This window comes from Camponotus vicinus, unplaced genomic scaffold, assembly GCF_025532165.1.
Source record: "Camponotus vicinus isolate PSW18456_S1 unplaced genomic scaffold, iyCamVici1.0 SCAF_6, whole genome shotgun sequence".
NCBI lineage: Eukaryota > Metazoa > Arthropoda > Insecta > Hymenoptera > Formicidae > Camponotus > Camponotus vicinus.
In genome coordinates, this window is record NW_028141978.1 from 1,491,531 (window position 1) to 1,509,371 (window position 17,841).

General features: G+C 41.8%; 1 protein-coding gene across 9 annotated transcripts in view; it reads right to left on the minus strand.

Annotated features, from left to right (window-relative positions):
• Hnrnp-k (Heterogeneous nuclear ribonucleoprotein K) overlaps positions 1-17,841 on the minus strand; it is an 86,122-nt gene that overhangs the window by 20,477 nt on the left and 47,804 nt on the right. For 8 of the 9 annotated variants that reach the window (XM_083102649.1, XM_083102648.1, XM_083102652.1 and 5 more), the window contains 3 exons: positions 15,161-15,204; positions 10,493-10,565; positions 9,740-9,862 (listed from right to left, as the gene is read on the minus strand). In XM_083102649.1, the coding sequence (XP_082958775.1) occupies positions 9,740-9,862; positions 10,493-10,565; positions 15,161-15,204 (240 nt within the window). The remainder of the gene's footprint in view (positions 1-9,739; positions 9,863-10,492; positions 10,566-15,160; positions 15,205-17,841) is intronic. The other variant, XM_083102656.1, reaches the window with a different exon arrangement.

A 17,841-nucleotide genomic window follows, 5' to 3' on the forward strand; every position in this document is an offset into this window, starting at 1 on the left:
AAAAACGAACTACATGGAATTCTTGGTCGCAACTACACGATATCCGATGTACCCTCTGGTTGAGCCGATGATTATAGAAACGTATATTCGTTTGCATCGCGGCGAGACATGCGCGCGAGGAACGCATGTACGAACGCACGTGGAAAACAGCACGTTCGAGCGAGGGTACGGGGGAGGGGGCGGGAGGGGGAGAGGGTGCGTCAGCGCTCGGGGTGATGCGGGCGAAACATCGATCCGCGCAAAATTAAGGCACGACCGTTAGGACGGTGGAGTATTTAAAGTTTTCGCAGAAATAGTGGGTATATAAGATGAGAAACAGGGAGGAGGAAAGAAGAGAGGGCGGCGAGAGGTCGAATAATGGGCGCGGAAATCGCGACGACTGTGTACGTAGTTTCTCGAGGGTGTCTTAACGAATTCCGGACGGCATCATCGAGGAACGGACGACGAGCAACGGAGGGAAACGAGTGTTTCGAGAGCATTGCGGCTGCGAGGCTGACTTGTCGAGAGAATCGATCGGAATATCGATGCCTTCTCCTCTTTCCTTTCAAAGTTTTCTAATGTTTTGAAATTCTACAAATACATAGAGAAAGATTCTAAATTGCTTCATTTGCTCCGAAACATATTGTAGATACATCGAGAAGAATTTATCCTTCTATATTTCGATATAAGAGAATTTAAAAGCATTTCAACGTCTAAGGATCGCGAAATTTTTATAATTTAACAGCGTGTAAAAGCTAAAGTCTCTTGAAAACGTTGATAATTATTGTGAGATAATTATTGACAAAAAAAACCAAGTGAAATGTAAAGAATGACAAAATGATTCTACAAAAATTACATAACAATTTGCATGTATGCAGAAAAATTTGACTATATGTGAAAAATATATTTAAATAATAATTTATTCATTTGACGATAGCATTTTCATATTTTAAGATTTACATATTTTCGAAAAATATATATTATTTCAGCATAACATAAAATGTCTAAATTTTTTCGTCGAGTATCAACGTCTCGATCTTTCTAAATTTAATTAAAAGAAAGCAGTCTTCGTGCATACAGCGTACTTAATTTCAAACATTTCATGATCTTTTCCCTCTCTTTCTTATGAGAAATACAGATTAAAATATATATTTAAATTTGTAAAACATTGAGACGTTCCTAAATTACTTCATATTTGCTTTATCTATCTCGAATGTCTCGTGGCGGGTCCAATTCGCACTCACGATGATGATCAAAGAGGACACGGCCACGTGGCGGTGGCAGAGTTCGTCGTCCGTCTCGAAAAAGCTCAAGCTCTTCTCGCGGGCAGTTTAATATCGCTAAAAGCTTTTTAATAAACAATCTTAGAGTTTCGCGATGAGTGCACGTTGAAATACGTGTGTGTCGCACACATGTACACATATATACGCCAGGCGAATCACCTCTATACGAGATTCCCGAGGGGGGAAGGAGGGGAAGTGGAAGGTTGGTACACGTTTTAGTTGAAGAAAGGAGCGGAGAAAAGAACGGCGAGAATAAAGTGGCGCAGGATCGAGGAAGTATCGCGGATATTCGCCTTTCGTAACGCGGCAGACGCGATATATGAAAATGTAGTCCGGGAGCAGTGGAGAGAGATGGGCGAAAAAAAGGACATTCTCGAGGGAGCGTGAGAGGAAAGGGGAAGGGGGGAGAACTGTTTATTTTACGGAGTGGAGCTAAGACGTACGATATTGTCCCCGACAAAGTGGCCAGGTTCTATTTTCGGCTCCCTCTCCTCTCCTCTTCCTCTCTCCCTCCATCCTCGTACCCCCCTCTCTCTCTTCTTTCTCGCTCTTTCTTTCTTTGTCACGTTTTTTTTCTCTTTTTTTTCGCTCGTACACCCTTTTTGCTGTGCGTTTTCCACGAACAGTATAAATTTCCGCCCGAGAAAAGTACGGTGCAATGACACGCAAGCACTCGTACACGCTTATTTTTCTCTATCCCCACTTTCTTCCACTTTTAAATCAGGCACGAGAATCTTATTATAGGGGTAATTCGATAATTGTGTCGTACTTTTCGAAAAACACACGATACACTTTTAATCATCGTCGTTCAAAAATAAAGAATGGCGCTTTGAGTCAAAATTGACGTTCAAACGCAAGAAATAATTTTTTTTTATCAAAATGCTCAACATAATGATAAAAAAAAACTGAAATATTTATGTAAAAAATTCTCGGCATTTAATATGCTCTCTAATATGGACACCGATGTAGATTGGAACGATAAAAAAAAGAAGAAATCATTGCAACATTCCTCTCTCGACGGAACGCAATTTAAAATTAAAATCTGACGTGTTGAGAGAAAGAGTGAAAGGGGACGTCGAAATTTCCTTCTCTCGACAGTGGAAAGTGTACATAATAAAAGCTTCCGGATCAATTTTCCCCCGTTTTCGCGAGCCTAAAAAATTTGTCCCCTTTTCCATTCTCCTCTCTGCTACGAGTGGAGAAAATGTGAAAATAAAGAGTTACGTCGAAATCACCGACAGAAATTTCGTTGATACCGAGTTTGGTCGATAATATATACATCTATCGATATAAATGTTTATCGATATAGAGTTTTGTGTCTAGTATGTTTCCGTCAAATACTTTCATATTCGATATTACCAGGGACGGTGACGTTGATAAGATGTAATTTTCGCTGTCGAATATCGAAGTAATCTATCGATATAAAATCGGTAATTCTATCGGAGCTTATTTCCCATTATGATAAACAGCTATGTGTGTATCGGATCTGAAATTGAAATAGATGACTTCACCATTTTTCTAGAATAATTTATATTCTAATATATAATTCCAAGAATTTTTCGAATGATTTTTAAAATCAATAATAAAATGGAAAAAAAACTACGCTGGCTAAATTTAAATATATAGATAATTTTGCACGAGATTAAATTTTAGAATAAAAAACGAATGGAATCCCGAGGTCCTTTCAGATTCGATAGGTATCTTGGGAATAGGCCGTTCAGCGTTTCTCCTTACGATTCTAAACGATAGAATCGGAATGTCCGATAAAGTGGCCGTTAAAGGAACAGTTTCATCCATTTTCTTAACGCTTTATCTAACAAAAGGGAGAAAGAGAAAGAGAGAGAGGGGGAGAGAGAGAGAGAAAGAGAGAGAACAAGGGTTAGCTATTTACACACGTGTCCACTTTGCACCCGACCACGTGACAATAGAGACAATACAAAACGATAAACCAACGCCGTAAAATAAACATCAATATTTGCCAATAATGAGATATATGACACTGATTGTGTCACTGATTGTTACTGAAATGATTGAAATTCGGAAAATAGACGAGAATTGTAGATTTAATCCACACTCTAGGTAAAACAAAAAATTGAAAATTATTCAACGTTGTTTCAGATCCACATTACGCAAGAGCAAAAATGGAAATGCGCGTCTAACAATGCGTATCTCTCTTTTTCTCTATACAGTTAAAACAAATACAGTTTCTCCTCTCCTCGACTCTTTAATTTTTTTTACGCATCCCTCGCTCCGCTTTGTTTCGACGTCCCACCCCCGCTGTGTCTCTCTCTCTCTCTCTCACATTGCTTTTAATAAACAGTTTATAAATCTCAGCGCAAACTCCACTTTTTCAACCCGCTTCCGCATTTATTCGCGTAGTCTATTCTCAACGTGAACAAGCAGATGAACATGCTTCCTTTCTCTACGCACTCGCGTACCCGCTCTTCCATCTCTGATTAATGTTTCAAAGTTTTGTTTAGTAATTTCTTCCGCGATAGTAATTCTTTTATATTTACAGTTATAACGACGCGGCGGAAAGTTTTATATTAGATCCTCTTAAATGCTTCACATTAGCGGAGAAATAAAATTTTACGTCAAAAATGTGTATTTTTACATAAAAGACGATCACAAAATTTAACGCACCTACGAACGGATAAAGCGTAGAGAAAATTTCAATGATACGCGAGCGTCAATTAATTAACGTACCCGTGATCGACCAAGCTCCCATAAGAGAACCCCACGAAATCCTCCGAAACTGCGAGAATATGTTTCATTGCCCGAATTAGCCGAACCGGACGAGGCAAGGAGAACCTCGCTAGCGTACGAACGAACGAATACTGAAAAGTCGGCAGGGTTCGCGGATCCGTCATGCGCTCCTGGCACGATTTCGGTCGCTGTTGCGACTCCACCCCGGACTTCATTCAACCACAAAGGGGCTTCGCTCGTTTCCGCCGCGCGATGCTGCCCCCGTTAAGTCGCCCTTGGGACTACCCGTTACTCGAGACCAGATTGCAAATCATCGAAATAATTGGCAGTTAAATAGAGATTTTCAAGATTCAAACTTAATCGTGTCATTTCCTTTTTAATAAAATTTTTATCTTCTTATTTTTTTTATATCCCTGATTTTTTCCCCGAAATAATTTCGTAACGCGCGTCCATTTTTCTTACGTAACCGTATCGGATTTATTGTCACGCGTTGCAACAAACTCGCGATGACAAGCGTAACGAAAAAGGCGCGACACTGAGAGCGCGCTTCTTCGGAAAGTGAAATATCGAATCAGCCGCAATGTGCTGCAGCAACATTTCGAGATACGAAGAGGAAACGGAAGGTTAAGGTGGCCGCGGAGAATCGCTTGGTTTGCCGCGTCACCGACGACGAGCTTAGGGACTGGAGCTCTACACCTGGCGTGGCAGCTGCTCGGAACCGTCCGTTACCTGGTTCGACAGCACCTGTTTGGGGATTGCGTGCAACGCGGGCCTTCCAGAAGGGCCCATAGCAACACATGTTGCTCGCGAGTGTTCCCTTGGCACGGTAGAACGACAATCGGGAGAATAGGAGACTGAGAAAAAGAGAGAGAGAGGGAAAGCTCAGCTAGAAACCGCTTCGTTCGGTCTTTCCTCTTTGCAACTTTCAGCGCGCGATTTGTCTTGACGAGTCGTATACATCTTCATGATCAAGAATTTTCCTCGAAAGAATGACAAATGGATTTCTTGCAAGAGTTTAATCACAGTTTTTAACGTATAATATTCCGCAATTGATCACCGATGTATGATTTCCTCCAATATTTCTGTAATATTTCTGTTCGATTAAACGAGATGTCACAATAGAACGATTTCGAGAGAATGCGTCAGGATATCGCTGCGAATAAAATAAGCGTTTTTCCTTCACGAGCGATAATGGCCGCTGCTCGTTATCGAGAATTCGATACCAAGTGTATCGGCGCGCATCGCATATCAAACATTTTGATGTTTTAATTAATCGTACAATTTAATCGAGAGTTTGAATCACAAATATTTCGCAGACAGCCAAATGGGTGGTTCTCGCCATGAGAATCGGACATCGCGATTGTGCGTGTCGCATCCCGCTGAATACGTTTGTTGTAGAAACACTAGCAAGTTTATTTCGACCATGTATATTTGCCTACGTCGATCGCATTCGTTCGCAATAATAACATCTGTCTATAATATTGCGCGATGGAAATTGATCCGCGAGTATAATACGCGTATGAGTCGACTGATCAATCCATTTTAATCATGACAGGTTTCAGATAGAGAGAGAGAGAGAGAGAGAGAGAGAGAGAGAGAAGGAAAAGAAGATATGCATAACATGATAATTTTCCATTTAATAATTTTATATAAATTAACTTTGTTTTTTCCTCTCTTGCTCTTTGATACAGACTTATAAAAAAGCAATGTGTCACGAGATAAAAAGATCGTGTAAACATCAGATGCGTAAGAAAGCCACGTTTCACATGTTACGATGCAACATAAGCATATCGCTCTCCCTTCCTCTCTTGTACCACCTTGTTTCGTACAACACGTCGTCGCAGACTAAACGGCGTCAGCGGATAATAAAGGCATCGCGTGTGCATAATTATCTGGTGTACCTTCGCGGAATTAATTTCGAGTTTCGCCCGACGAGCTTTTTTACTCGCCCCTGTCCGTTAAACCTCCGGTACATCGCCCTCTTCCGTTCGTCCGTTAAATGCACGAAAAAACTCTCCCCGAAAAACTTTTTTTCGCGAACCGACTATCGCGATAAAGAGAATCTATCGATAAAATATCAGGTGCGAAAAAAATGCGTCGTAAAAAGTCACAAGAGACGTAAGATGTTTTCATTTGCGAAAAGAAACGCGAGGAAGGACGTGACGCATTACCTGTTGCGAGCGATTTTCCTCGAGTCGAACCGATAGCCTTGCCATCGATTCCTTGATGAATTAATGCGAATGACGCATCGATGAGAAGATGGACTGCGACGTGGCAATTGCGAGGCTATGCAATTTCCACCCGCCATCCATGTATGTAGATCGCACATGCGGTTATAGACATACGCGGACACGTCGGCTGCGCCTTCCGGGCGACACGCACGTGTGGTTAGCACGCGACGACGAGCTGCATCGTGAGCGCTTAATGATCAGCTAGCGAGTGGACATATGGCCTCCTCACGCTTAATACGGCATACGTTTCTATTCCGCTTATGTTACCGTGTCCTTCTCGAAAAAGAAGAATGCAACCGCATTTCACTCGCGTTAATCTCGCGTTGCGTAACGCAATCCATTTGTCGATTCGCGAACGCAAATCGGGGCGAGGCATCGTTGGTATTTCGTCGAATCGATATTCGGTATTTTTCCTGTTGACCAAATCGCGTTTGTTTTGCCGAACGCGACGAATTCTACGGTGTATTATCGAGTTCGAAGATAACAAGTGAGCCTTGCAAAATTAAATTTATCTCGACCGTATCGCTGGATTTATCACCATGCGATGTTTCTGTCGCATCGTTTTTTTTTTGGTGTAACAATAACGTATATAAATTTTACGCGTGATGTAAAATTTATAGGAGAAATAGTACCTCCTAATTATTTGACAAATTCCACCCTTGCAGCTTTAATGACATTTAAAAAAACATCTGCGCTATAAATAAAAAATTGCACGATAAAATCGATGATTCATTCAGCTGTCGTATTTCTCGAATCTTTTTGAAAATTCGAAATGTACCATCGCGTTCGCATCATACTCAGATACGACTGCATCGTGTCTCGTGTCACTGCCATGACTTATGTCATGCATATTTCTCCTTTTCGTATCTCCTATTCTTTTCGCGTCCTTTGTACGTTATCACCAAAGAATACTCGGACCGATCAGTCATTCTATTTACGTGGGCCGTGAAGGAATTCCGTTTCGATAAGAGATGAGAAATAGAGTCGTCAACGAATGCGACAAATTTTTAACGAGACACGCGCAGTACATTCTAAAAAAATTCAACCGCACAAATCGGAGCCGATTTTGTCTGTAAATGTTCCGTTGCGCAAATATTTCTAAAGTTATATTGTCGATAAAAATTGCTAACGCGATTAATCAATTTGTTGTTGAGCAACTGCAACTCAATGGGTTAATTAGAAATGATAACCTCGCGCTTCGAAACGGTCGATGAATCCCGATTGTTCGTAATCCTCGTCGTTCCGCGGAAACGTCAATTGAGTCGACCGCGAAATAATTGGCGAAAATAAATATAGCGAATTCGGTCAGTCGGCAAATTTGCTAAAGAAAATTACGAGTCGGTTTGGAATTGCGCGCGCGTTTCGACAATCTCTACCCCAAAGCGTTTCCCAAAGTCAGCTACGGCGAAGGGAGAAACATCCCCCTTCCCCCCCCCCCGTTCGGGGAGGACGAAGAGAGCAGAATTCAGGACAATTGCGCGCGTCGCACTTGCGCGGAATAATAAACAACCCGTTCGTATCTTTATCTCTCCCGAATCGGGAAAGCCGCGAGTTTTCTGGCGGCGGGAATCCCCGATGACGCGATGAAAAAGAAAAAAAAAAAAAAAAAAAGAGGGCGCCGGAATCCCGTTCGAAATCAATAAAGTTACCCCTACCAGCCCCCGCGAATCGAAATAAAACGGTTCGGCGATGTCGCCGAGTGGCGGTGCCGCGTCTTTCGTCCCCCTCTGTTTGAGGGGGATAGAGATACAGGGCCCACCTGATTCGCTGCTTTCATTTATCGTCACATCGCGCATGATTTTTTTTAATAGTGAAATTTAAAGTAATTTTTTTATATATCTTTCGACGTAATTATTGGTCGCTAAACGAGATTTATCCGTAAAAGCAAGAGTTTCTCTTGTTTAAAGCTTGTGCGATGCACGAGATATCACACTTTTAAGATAAAGGTAAAAATTGTTTCCGATCGATTGAAACTCATTCCAATTTATCTTTATCATTTTATGCGTCATCGATAATGTTTCAAAACTCGATTGTTGCGACTCTTCTTTCCCCTCGAGCAATACGTTTAAATGTATTACCTGACGCAGCAGTTAACTAAGCTCTAATAGACTAATTATCTCGACTGCTCTTCACCGGGGGAGCTGATGTTAAGGCTGACGAAATTAGAAATAAGTTTTCAGCAAATTGCCAAACAACATTATTCCACGCTGCATGGTATACAGGCGCCATATGGAATTTGCTAAATTTGCCTCGCAAGCGGGTAATGACGGCAATATAGCGGAGAAATATGGCGGTAAACAAAAACTCTTGCGGGTTTTCATAATTGATTAATTAAGCAGCACGCACCGCTACAAATAGCCAATTAAAATTTTGAAAAATATTATTATTTAATTTTGTTTTATCCGCGTATTTGGTCTCGCCGTATTTGAATCTGCAATAAATAATACAGTCTTCCGCAAAAGAATGGTTGCCGTCAAATGATCGCTTTCCAGATATCGACTTCTCGAATACACGAACGTCGGCGACGAGTTCTCGTCGGGCACGAGACGAAAGAACAACGATGGACGGAATCGTTTGAAGAGGAAGGGAAAAAGAGACGATGACACAGACGAAAGAAGCTGCACAAAGTCCACAGCACTTTGACGCGGCTCGAGCGTTCACCGATTCGAAGCGAGACAAAAGCTCCGGCTACATTCGGTTTTGTTTCTCTCGTCAACGCGAAAACGTAACAAGCCACTTGGTCACGTTGCATATTTCAGAACGGGCCAACTACTCACAATCAGCCAGCCAGGCCGAGCCCTTAACGGGAAGACTCAGACCCGAGTATAAAGCTCGTTATGTAAAATCGAGGCCATGATGTCGGAGAAAGATGGCTAATTAAAGGGAACTTAATTGTCGTTTTAACGGGCCACGCCGCTTTCTATCAAAACAAAAACGAGATTTTTTCGGCGATTTGTACAGCGTTATGATCTACACCGTGTCTCGAAATATCGTCTAAGAATTGTTGTCGCGATAAAATTCTCTTGTGCCTATGATTAATCCTAGGCAAGCTCGATAAATACATTATAAACAAATTTGCCTCAAAGTTTCGAGTTTTCTGTCTCGTTTCGTTAATAAATCAATATGCGCTTTAAAGTTTATTTAAACCGATCGCGGTGTTTGCGTTCACGGAGATGGAAAGGTGCGATCGCCGCTGAATTGTTAATAAAATAAAAGCACTTTCAACGAGAAGCCTGGATTTTACTTCCAAGTTGTTGCGTCATCACTTTGACGTTACGCATAAATTGGTAAATTAAATATCCGGCAAGTTGACGTACAACAAGTTTGAAAATGGAAAAGGATTTCAGTGTATGTTTTTCGACACTCGCATCGTTTCCGTTTCCAATTTGCGCTTCGTCAACGGTCCTCTCTCGTTTCTCGAAGTCGCCAGAACGCAATAACCCGCAGCGAAATTAATATCGTGGCGCAACATTTGCTCGACGAGAGAAACGAGTTATATCGTCTCATGAGTCGTGACTAATTATCGTGTAAGTGACTCACCTCGCGAAGCTCCTTGATCTTCAGACCTCCTTTGCCGATGATGCATCCTGCTTGGCTCTGATGCACCAACATGCGCACGTCGATCTCGTCGCTGCCATGACGGGAGCCGTTCTGAAATCGTGTCTACAATAAATCGTGGAAATTTCAATACATTATTTCTACATGCCCCTCGTTATGCGAGATTATTCAACATTAATTTCATTACGAGAAAACACATGATATTATATATTTTAGAAAAGTACCACGAGAAATAAGAACCGAAAAAGAAATATTTCTCTTGTGTGCTAAAAGGGGATTTTTAATAAAAATTTCTTATTCTTATTTTAAAGATTCCTTTTTCCCTTAAACATGTTTTGAATCATATAAATATAAGAGTGTTATATTTATATAACTTCTGTATAATATAAAAATATAAACTTTTTTTTATTTCAGATTATTTAAGTAGTCTGACAAGCCAAAGTAGTTAGTTAGCAAGCTGCAAAAGCACTTTTATAATAATACTCACTTTTATACATATTGCTAGCCATTAAAATTGCAACTGTGTAGGTGCGTGTGTAGTATTGCAATTTTAATAACCAGCAGTTTTTTATTATCATCATTTAATAAAATTTTATCATTTATAAAATTATATATTATATAATAATTTACTTTGCGTTAAGAAAAATATTCTGAAAATATCCCTTCTTTCTCGATCCTCATCGTGGTTCTTAACAAAAAAAGAGGCAAATAAGGGTAGATATTTAGCTTACTCACCTCTTCTAAATTAGGTACGACCTCGTTCAGCACTTGCAAAACGGTAGGCAGGTCCGAGCTGATGGTAAGCACCCTAGAATCAGAAGGATCCCCAGAATTACACTGACCTTACCAGGCGGCGTAATTTCTCGCGTACGTGCTATTGACCATACAGTCCCGTGCGAATGACGTTCGCGTGTGTTACATCAACCAGTGATGCCAAACCCTTCCTCCCCTCCCCCACCCCCCCCTCTTCCCTTACACGTACTTCGGGGTCACCCGTTAGTGCGCTTTGAACAACGGCGCCGGTGAAATTCCAACACGTCTCCAATGGAGTAGGGAGTAATTAAATGCGCGTGGGTCGATCGAAGTTGGATGCATGCTCTAATACACGTCACATTCGATCGTAATATTTAGCTTTATATACGCATTACAAACGTTATATTTTATTCCGTATGTTTTAAATTCAATTGTGACAGTTGAGAGTTTGCCCGATACTTAATGATGAAATAATGTCGCGCGACACGACAAAAGGCTTGCACGCTAAAATCGATAAAAATTTAATGGCAATCCCCAATGCGTCACGCTCGATGTACCGCAGCAGCGTTCGTTGCACGCGATTAGCACAGCGGGCACCGCAAACCGACGCCATTACGTCCCTATCGATTCTAACGCGGATGCGGCCGCCAAATTGTGACACCATTCTTTATTAATAGCTACGTGGATAATGAATTTTCAAAAATTAGCTCCATCGAAGCGCCGCTATAAATATTTAATCGAGACCTAAGAGACATTTAACGTACAGGATAAGTTCATTGAATATATCCCGCATGCTCTTTGTGCACGAAGGTGCGTTATTAAATCAATTATTTTAATGAATTTTGAAAAGATTGCAAATTATTTCACGATAAACTCATCCTTGCATTTAACATGGCATATAATTTGATGCTTTCGCGTATAAGAGCTGACGGCGAAATATTCGCGATCGATCGTAAGATTCGTCCTCGCTCGTGCTATTTTCCCGATCTACATCCACCCAACTTCGATCGTATTTACGTGCGACGTCGACCGGAGCGAATTACACCGTGTCGCGAAAAACACCGCCGGTCCAATTCGTCCAGGATAATTCATACCGATCGTGGTTGAAAACGATTTGCGGAAAAGATTCGAATATCGTCCCCCTCTTTCTCTTAATCCCGTTCTCATGTTTCAACTTTGTTCGAAGATTTATTCATCCTTGGCAATCCAAGAGTTTCGGAAAGCTGTTTTGCTCTGCGCAGGATAACAATCTTATTTATCTCAAATTATAATTGAAATTGATTGATTTTTTATTTATTCGTTTTTGCCCCCTCCTTTTATCGACGTAGCTTTCGAAAGAGGGACGACGATATTTCTTTCTCCGTAGTTTTAAGGAACGCGTAGAGATTCTTGCCATCGTCTCTCGCGATCGAAAACAAACACGGACTCCTCGAAACGACAATCGGCACGAATCCATCCCAATCGATACGAGGAGATAAATGGAGACTTCTTTCTCATCAGTCCTTCTCCATCAATCGTCCCTCCTCGTCGTCCAGCGTTCCGCGTTTTTCTCCCCCGTTATAACGAGTCGAAATCGTACCTTCCATTTGAATGGATACGTCACCGAGATCACGTATATTCTTTTCAATAATCGTCCTGAGAGAAGCATCCGATCGGCGACTTAACTCGCGAATCATTCGCACTCTTGTCGAGAATGATTTCCTTCTTGTTGCGCAACCTTGTAATTTCAGTTAATTTTTTCTCATCTCTATAATTTTGCGTATATTCGACGCAAGTATGTATTTATATTACGTGTCGATTACACTTATTTTTTCACGTGCATTTTGATGAAAATTCCTAAAGGAATTTCCTAGTCGGCGACATTCTCGATCGCGAAAGCGAATGCCATCACCTTTTTCTACTTACAACCCAGTTTGAGGACAAAACAGGATGATTACACGAATCGACTCCGATTAAAAAAGTCGAGACTGAGATACGTAATTCACGCAGGTGCAATATTTTCTAAAGAAGCTAAATCGAGGAGCTATGGCGTTATGATATGCGGATAGTTACAGAGTCGGCTGGTCGAAAGTCATCCCTTCGAGAATCGCAGGAAACGCATACGTAGATTCGCGAAAGACTTTGATGGCAGGCGTTTGTGATTGCGCTGCACTATACGAGAGGGAAGGGAAGAGAAAGAGAAAACTATCCGAGATCTGCACGAGTGATCTGGACTTTGTGGCGTATAAAACGTTGGGGAATTCTAAGCTGAATGTTTTATGGGAATCGCGATCCATGGAAAACGTAGAAGAAATTCGATCATTTACGCGTGTCATCATTTTATCGACAGCGATTGAGCTATGAATCAATTATGCAGACAATGACGATCGAGCGAAAAAAAGCTACGTATAACGTTATCTCTTTAAACAAGTTCCTTAAGCAATTAATCAACCGGGGAGATTCTTAAAACCTTCGGCGCGTCAAAAAGCCTGCTCTGAGACATTCAGTCTTTCATCTGCTCGTTGTATCGAGTGTAAAAACACCAGCTATCGCTGTCACGCGGATTATTCCGGGATCTTTCTCAATTCGAAAGTGCCTTTATTACGTGTCGGCGAAATTCCCGGCCGGATCGTACAGCCGCGAATAGAAATCGCATTAGGAGCATCCTCGAGAAGCTTTATCGTCGGCGGTAAAAAAATTTATTGCCGTCCCAGGACGAAGATAAATTTCCCGTTAATACCTGCGTGCGCGACATAATTTCTTGGGGGAAAAGGGAACGACCGACCGGGTGTGTGGATCGAGATCCGCGATATACCCACCTTAAAATCGTATAATCGACCGCGAAGAGGTGGACGACAATCACCCGGCCACGCTATGGCTTTATATTAAGTTTAAGTTGTCATTGTCAGAGTGTTTTCTCTTCTCTCTGCGACGGGATCCACATCGAGCGCGCGGCATTAATTGTGTATTGGTAATGACTTTCGACTTGGCGTGTTAATTACTCAACGTCGGAGTATTTCTAATGGAAGACTACCACTTATCGAGGCCAGGTATCTAAAGAACGAAGGCATTTTGTCGCGTTGAAAGTGCTACTACTTTGATCGCGTCAATTTGTCATTTAAAGTTTAGCTCTCGCGCTTCATTCTTCATCTTAATTGAAATGAAAAAGAAAAAAAAACTACGTACCTCTCGATTTTTATTTCATGTCACATCTAGTTCTTTTCAACGCGATAACAACACCTTGAGTTACAACCCTTAACATTGAACCGGCCTTAAGGCCGCGTGCGTCACACATATTAGCTTCCGTGTTAGCCACATATTACAGACACCGTTTAAAACATATCCCCGACATCGTACGTGTGTGTATAAACGTGTATGGGTGTCGAGTGATATCGCGCACGTCTTATCACGTGGCGCTTACGCAGGAAAAATCAAATAATAATAATAATAATAACAATAATTATAATAATATTAATAAAACGAGAAAGATAGCGCACGTGAGAGGAGAAAAGAATATAAAGGGAATGAAAAAGAAAAAAAAAATAAAATTTAAAAAATCAACAAAATTTTTTTATGCAAAGTACGTCGAGAATTAAGTACACGGATAATGTAGATTTTCAGACCACCCGTGCATGCAAGGCATGTTTAAAAAAAAATCTGCAAGATATTCTTTTATCTCCCGCAGTTCTAGGTGCGTAGAGAAAACGCGTTTTCGGCGATCGCGCGAAATTTTGACTGCAATCTAACGATGAAACTGCCGATGACACATTGGCTTGTTTTTTTCGGTATGATTTTAAATTGATTTTTTCTTCGTCGATGAAACAAGATTGAATTGAATCTAATCCGCGAAACGTCGCGGGACGGGCCGCGTCCCGACGACACAAACGATTCACGCAATCACGTGCCAACGGCAGGTGCAGTCGCGACGCTGCATCCAGCGGCTTTCACTCTTGCGATCACGATTTCTCAGAAGCCGTACGAGAAGAGAACACGCTGCTCTTAAAGATAATTATCTTAATTTCGTGGGATGTTTGCGGTTTTTTGCAACGTCGCTTGAGATAATCGAAAACACGGTTTCTTCAATAACAAATCAATGAAATTCAATACGACTAACTCTAATGTGCATCGAAAAATACATAGAATATTTTGAAATATTTCGCTCCAAAAAATGTGCTCCTCGCGCGATGTATCTTACGCGATTTAAATAGCTCAAAGACACACGCAGAAAAAATAAAATTCTATCGAAATACACAGAAGAGAAACGTATGATAGACAACATATTAAAAATAAGTGGTCGTCGCGTTAACACGAAACATGTTGGCAGAAAAAAGACGGTACGATGCACGAGACAGAAAAAAATTAGACAAATTAACAGAAATGAACAGACATAAAAGAATAAATTTCTATAAATAGGTAAACAGCTAATTAGATAGAGAGAGAAAGAGGAACAAAAAGCACAGTAGAGAGAGAAAGAGTACGATAGATTACAGAAGGTGGAAAATTAATGATGTATACAGAAAATATAGAAAAGATAGAGAGAGAGAGAGAGAAAGAGAAAGACAGAAAGAGATATTTGTTTGCTCGCCAGATTCCGCAGGCGTTCTTAATAGGTACCTCGTAATTAGAGACAAAGAAAAATAAGAACATTAAGTAGTTGGTGTTGGTCATTACCGTTCGGGTCCGGGGCAATCGGGTACAATGATTGAGGCTTTGTACTGTCGATTGGGCCATGGTGGTTGGTGGTTGGTTCATTGGTGGTTGGTTGGTGGTTGTTGTCGATTGTTGGTAGGGTCGTGGTGGTCCATTTGCCGATCGAGTCGGGGTCCGTCGTTCCGGGCAGGGCAACGGCAGGGCAACGGCAGGGCAACGCCAGGGGGGCAACGCCGGGGTTGGGGCGGGGCCAGGGCACAAACCATCAACCAAGTTAGACATCACGTCTGACGACTGGATTAATTCGCGCGGCTTAACCTCCTAACCCCCCTTTCTTCCCGTCCGCGTTTTTCTCCGCTCTACCGACTCACCCCCGTCTTTCCCCCTTTCCCTCCACCCCTTTCTCATTCGTCGTTGTCTTTGGATCGGTTGCGAGAGGGCGAGAAAAATATTGGCAAGTCGAGTAGCAAAAAAACATCGTGCTTGTATATATTTCAAATAAATATCTCTCTGTTGTATTTTTCGCGCAAAATCGCGTCTCGAGAATTGCCGTGTTTCGTATTCGCGCAATAAGCTTGCGATTATTCGATTAAAGTTTCAAGTCTCGAGAACGGTTGATTCTTTCGCGAGATTCGTAATACAATCGCCGACAGCTCGCAAAGTAACGGCGAGCCTTATCGCGACTTTCCTCTTCGAGGAAATGCTTAACCGACAGACGTATCATCTCGGCAAAGACCGCGGTCGGTATCGTCCGTCCCCCTGGTCCCCTCGAAGCCATTAAGAATTCCGAAGGCGCACTCGAATAATTTTCCTCTCCCGGCGCGACACTTAATTGACGTCTGTTCTAGCGGTCCGTGGAATATTTTAATTGCTAACGAAGTGTCGTTGATCAAGCGAATTTTTAATTTTCAAGCTAAGAGGTCTATTAAGCGTCTGCCGTCCAACTCTTGCGAGCGAGCCTCGTGCGTGTAATTGATAACCGCTCGGAAAGTTTTATCAATGTAGATACGAAACTTTCGCGAAGAAACGAGGCTGCTGCGACAGATACTTGCGAATGGAAGTAACCTTGCTATCTGTTCTTCAAAGAACGAAAAAATTGTAGCGGTGACATGGTATCTCTTCCGATCGTTCTTCAAGAAATATCTAACCATTATCTGTACTATTCGTATCTGTACGCGGCCAAATGTATCCATCAATTGCAGCACGAGCAAAAGCTCCTCGCGTCATACGACTTCCCAATATTTTTCTACGCACATTCGAAGCAGCCCTCTAACGCCAAGCATATTGTCGCTCACGGAAGTTTGCAAAGCGTTCGCGCTCGAATCGCGAAACTTCACAAGCGACGAGAGATTTCGCGTAGAGAGGGTTTCGGAGAAGGCCGTCAGAATAGCAACGCAAACTGGAAGTGAATCGTCGAGAGATCCTCTCCAATAATTTTCTCGGATACAGCACTCTACGGGAATAGTGGTCGACGAATCTCGTGCCACATTTATACCGAATGAAATATATAAATTTAAGATTTCGATTCCATTAAATTAATTAAAACGTTCATTACCATACCGATAATTTATACGACTATATTCGTTTCGTCGAACAAATCGCATTAATTAAGGACAAAAATCATGAATTAATAATACGAATAATAAAAATCTCTCTCTATCCGATTATATATTATATATTCGACATCTGTTAATTTTAAAGATATCTAAAGGATCTTTCGAATTATTTCTGCGCAATTATTATTCCCAAAGTACTGTATCCATCTCGGAGCACGCATGGAATCTCGTTGTTTCAGCGATACGCACGTTCTCTCGCACGTTCTTCCATTTACACTAGAAGACTGTGTCCTGTCGAGAGAAGGACGCGCTCGTGTCGACAGGTATCGAGACGCGGATCTCGCAAAAAAAGTCGAAAGACGTGCGTGCGCACGATAACGATAAACTGACTGGACGTGCGGCTTCGTCTTCGGCGTAGAATCGTGACGGAGGTGCACGCTCGTCATTTGCGACGATGTCACAACCGCACGATTATTAAAGCACGACATTAACGCGATTAACCTTCTGTCTTCCCGCACCGAGTGCACTTTAGCATCGCAGCTCGATTATTCGCGGCTAAAGCACTCGAAACCCCCCTCCCCTCCCCCCGTTGAGGCCCTTATCGTGACTCTGGGAGATGACAATGCGAGTAATGTAATGATATAATCATGTATCGCGGACTTTATTAGCGATTACGAACACATGTACTACAAAGGACATGATTATGCGATGCCCTCCCCCTCCCCCCTTTCGAGCTATTTCAGCGGAGATGTGTTTTATCGATATGTTATCGCGGAAAATCGAATTACGTGTACGATAAATTCAAGCAACAAAATCGGTGGATATCTTTATAAGGAGATTGTCAGAAGATGTAAATATTCTACAAACAAATTCCTTCGTAAAAAATTTAATTATGCAGACTTATATTTTCGCCCTCGTGTGATATCCGCCGATTTTGCAACGATCTCTAAAGTTGCAACGATCATCGAAGACTCGAGTCGATTGAATCGGTTGAATTGATTGCGGGTCACAGAGCTAACAAAGATGACTTTAATTCGCGGATCGTGTTGCTATCGTGTACTGCACATTCATGTACTCATTTGGTTCAAACAGGTTCAAACGACGAATCCCGATCGCTCGTTGAAAACATGGACATTCGGAGATTCA